Source organism: Apteryx mantelli, chromosome 24, assembly GCF_036417845.1.
Source record: "Apteryx mantelli isolate bAptMan1 chromosome 24, bAptMan1.hap1, whole genome shotgun sequence".
Classification (NCBI taxonomy): domain Eukaryota; kingdom Metazoa; phylum Chordata; class Aves; order Apterygiformes; family Apterygidae; genus Apteryx; species Apteryx mantelli.
The window spans coordinates 5,285,216-5,288,338 of record NC_090001.1 but is presented as its reverse complement, the minus strand read 5'-3'; the positions used below and the strand labels follow the sequence as shown (position 1 = coordinate 5,288,338).

The 3,123-nt window shown below is 50.0% G+C and overlaps 1 protein-coding gene across 1 annotated transcript; it reads right to left on the bottom strand.

Moving 5' to 3' along the window:
- Window positions 1-445: 445 nt before the first annotated feature.
- LOC136994089 (olfactory receptor 14A16-like) lies at window positions 446-1,381 on the bottom strand. Its single transcript, XM_067310341.1, has one exon. The coding sequence runs from the start codon at window positions 1,379-1,381 to the stop codon at window positions 446-448; it is 936 nt and encodes a 311-aa protein (XP_067166442.1).
- Between the last annotated feature and the right edge of the window lie 1,742 nt (window positions 1,382-3,123).

The window sequence follows — 3,123 nt, the reverse complement described above, 5'->3', positions numbered from 1 at the left end:
GAGAAAGGAGAGAAGGAAAAGTGGGAAACAAGGGAAAGTGCCTATGTCCAGATAGTCTGCTGCAAAGATGACTTTAGAAATGATCAATTTAATCAGGATGTGGGGAAATATGTGAAAGCTTACTGAGATTAAGTCCATAGCATAACAGACAAAGCGGTGGCACACCAGCTTGAGGGGTAGATGAAAATTTCTTCTCCTGAGATTCACAACCTTCCTGACAATTTCCATTGTTTCATCATGGGAAAACAAGGACATTTTTATTACAATGAGTCAGTCTCCAAATCCAGTCCCCACTGACTAATCAATTTGGCAGACAGGGTTTGTGCTGCTGGAGAAGTGGGATGAATTCAAGTATTTGTGTACAAATGACGATCACAGGCAGAATGCCCAAAGCACAAGAGTTGCACAGGTAAATTGGAAATCCCTGTGAGGAGAGATGGGCAGCTTACTGCTGCTGAAGTAGTAGCAGTTGAACCAGTTTCTTCAGTGCGTCCTTGAGCTCCTTGTTCCTCATGCTGTAGATGAGGGGGTTCACTGTTGGAGGCACCACTGCATAGAGAAAAGCCATCACCAGATCCAAAGCTGGGGAGGAGAGGGAGTGGGGCTTCAGGTAGGCAAACATTGTAGTGCTGAAAAACAGGAAGACCACGGCCAGGTGAGGGAGGCACATGGAGAAGGCTTTGTGCCGGCCCTGCTCAGAGGGGATCCTCAGCACAACTGTGAAGATCTGCACATAGGACAGCACAATGAAAACGAAACACCCAAAGAATAAACAAGCACTAATCACAATAATCCCAGCTTCCCGGGGGTAAGCATCTGAGCAGGAGAGCTTGAGGATCTGGGGAATTTCACAGAAGAACTGCTCCAGGACATTGCCTTGGCAGAGTGGTATGGAAAATGTGATAGCAGTGTGCAGGAGAGCATTCAGAAAACCACTGGCCCAGGCAGCTGCTGCCATTTTGACACAAGCTCTGCTGCTCAGGACGGTCCCGTAGTGCAAGGGTTTGCAGATGGCTGCGTAGCGCTCATAGGCCATGACAGTGAGAATAAAATACTCAGTTGGCAAGAAAAAGGTAAAATGAAACACCTGTGCAGCACATTCCCAGTAGGAAATGGCCCTGGTGTTGCTCAGGGAATTGGCCATGGATTTGGGGACAGTGGTGGAGATGGTGCCAAGGTCGAGGAGGGAGAGGTTGAGGAGGAAGAAGTACATGGGGGTGTGGAGGTGGTGGTCACAGGCTATGGCTGTGATGATGAGGCCATTGCCCAGGAGGGCAGCCAGGTAGATGCCCAGGAAGAGCCAGAAGTGCAAGAGCTGCAGCTGCCGCGTATCTGCAAATGCCTGGAGGAGGAACTCGTTGAAGGAGCTGCTGTTGGACATTTGCTGACGCTGGGCATGGGGGCCTGTCCAAGGAGGAAAAGACAGGGACAAATCAGAGCAGTCTTCTGGGAGACAAACCCTTTGCCTTTCTCATTGAACCTCCCACTTTTCCTCTCTCCTTTACCTTTGTTCAGCTCCCCGTCTCGAGCTCCGGTTTCTGCTGCCTGAGTGTGCCATGCAGAGCAGGGGCCTCTGCTAACGATTTCCAGAGGAGTCAGTGCTGCTCTGCTGGGGGGTGTAAATGGAGGAAGGTGACAACCATTTCCACTTCTTTGGTGGGGATAGGAGGGGGTTGGGCTGCATGAGCTGAGCTAAGGGGTCTCAGGCCCGTGTCCCAGTGGGAATGTCAATATACTGATGCCCAGTGTTGTTACGGTGAGCACAGGAGAGAGACCAGTAATGGGGATCACACTGGTATTGTGATTGAACTGATACTGCAATTGCTCTATTTTGCTAAGTGTAACTCACACTTGCATTGTGATTTCAGCATATTGCTGTGTCACTCTGCTAAATCAAAAATCCTGTGTAACGTCCAATATCTTCAAAGAAGTAAATGTTGATATTCAACATTACACCGTCCATGTGTGGAATAGCTAAAAGAACCTGGTCAGAGAGGATTGGACTGTGACAAGCTCTGCTGCCAGCTCTCTTGGAAAGGGAAGATCCTTGTGAGGCATTCATCTCCCCCAGCCTTGCCCTCCTGAACACAGGTGTTTGTATCTGAAGCAGCCACACCAACTCCCATTCTAGCAAGGCAGGGAAACTCTCACGTGAAGGCAGCAGGTGCCCAACCCTTTCTGGATGTCTCCATTCCAATGTGATAGACCCTCTCCTCACACCAATTTACCATCTGCTCTTCCTCTGTAGTGCGAGTGGGGAGTGACTAGATGATGTATGCATCCTGCAGCAGATTATATCTACCCCTTATGTGGAAAGACTGTCCAATATTTTGGCACCTTTTTTCTCCAGAATATAATCTTCAGCAGAGGTGTCTGATTAGATATTGATTTAGCTTTTAGATACCTCCATCTCAGTGTGGGAGCATTCTTTGACAGGGCAGAAATCTTTGGCATTTCAGCTGCTCTGAGGATGAGCATTTGTGCATCCCAAGAGGAAAAAAGGGCTCACTGTGACTTTGTACAGAGTCACGGGATGTGGTCTGTCCATGAGTCTTGCCCCTCATGGCCTTGCGCTTGCACCTCACTCACCTAAAGGACACTCACAGTCACAAGTTTCTCTCAGAAAGAAAGGGGACTGAGCTGAGAGCCGAGGACTTCAGGTTTTAAGGGCAGATCTCCACATTCTTCACTCTCAGGACAGATCCGGAGAGAGAGATGAAGAGCATGACAAGGTCAACTAATTCGCCAGCCCCTTGGACTGCATTTCCTGGAGCCGCACAGGGTTCAGGGGGGCTGGGGACAGTTTACTCCTATGCACATCCCTCTGTTGCACAACTTGCAGGGCAGGTGTCTGAACTGCAGCTGAAACTCCCCAACCCCAGGCAGCCCAAGAGAAGACCCGGAGCAGCAAGGCCAGGAGGGCAAAGAAGGAGCAACACAGTGATGCTGCTGCAAAGGGAGGCAAGGAGAGAGAGACTGATGGGCACTCAGGAAAGCTTTCATCTTCCCCAGCTGGACTTGCTACCATAAAGACAGCAACATTGCAGGGCAGTCACTCTCAGCCCCTTTGTCGGGCAGCACAAAATGGGCCCGTGGCAGGAGAGATGCCCCTCTCCTCTGCCA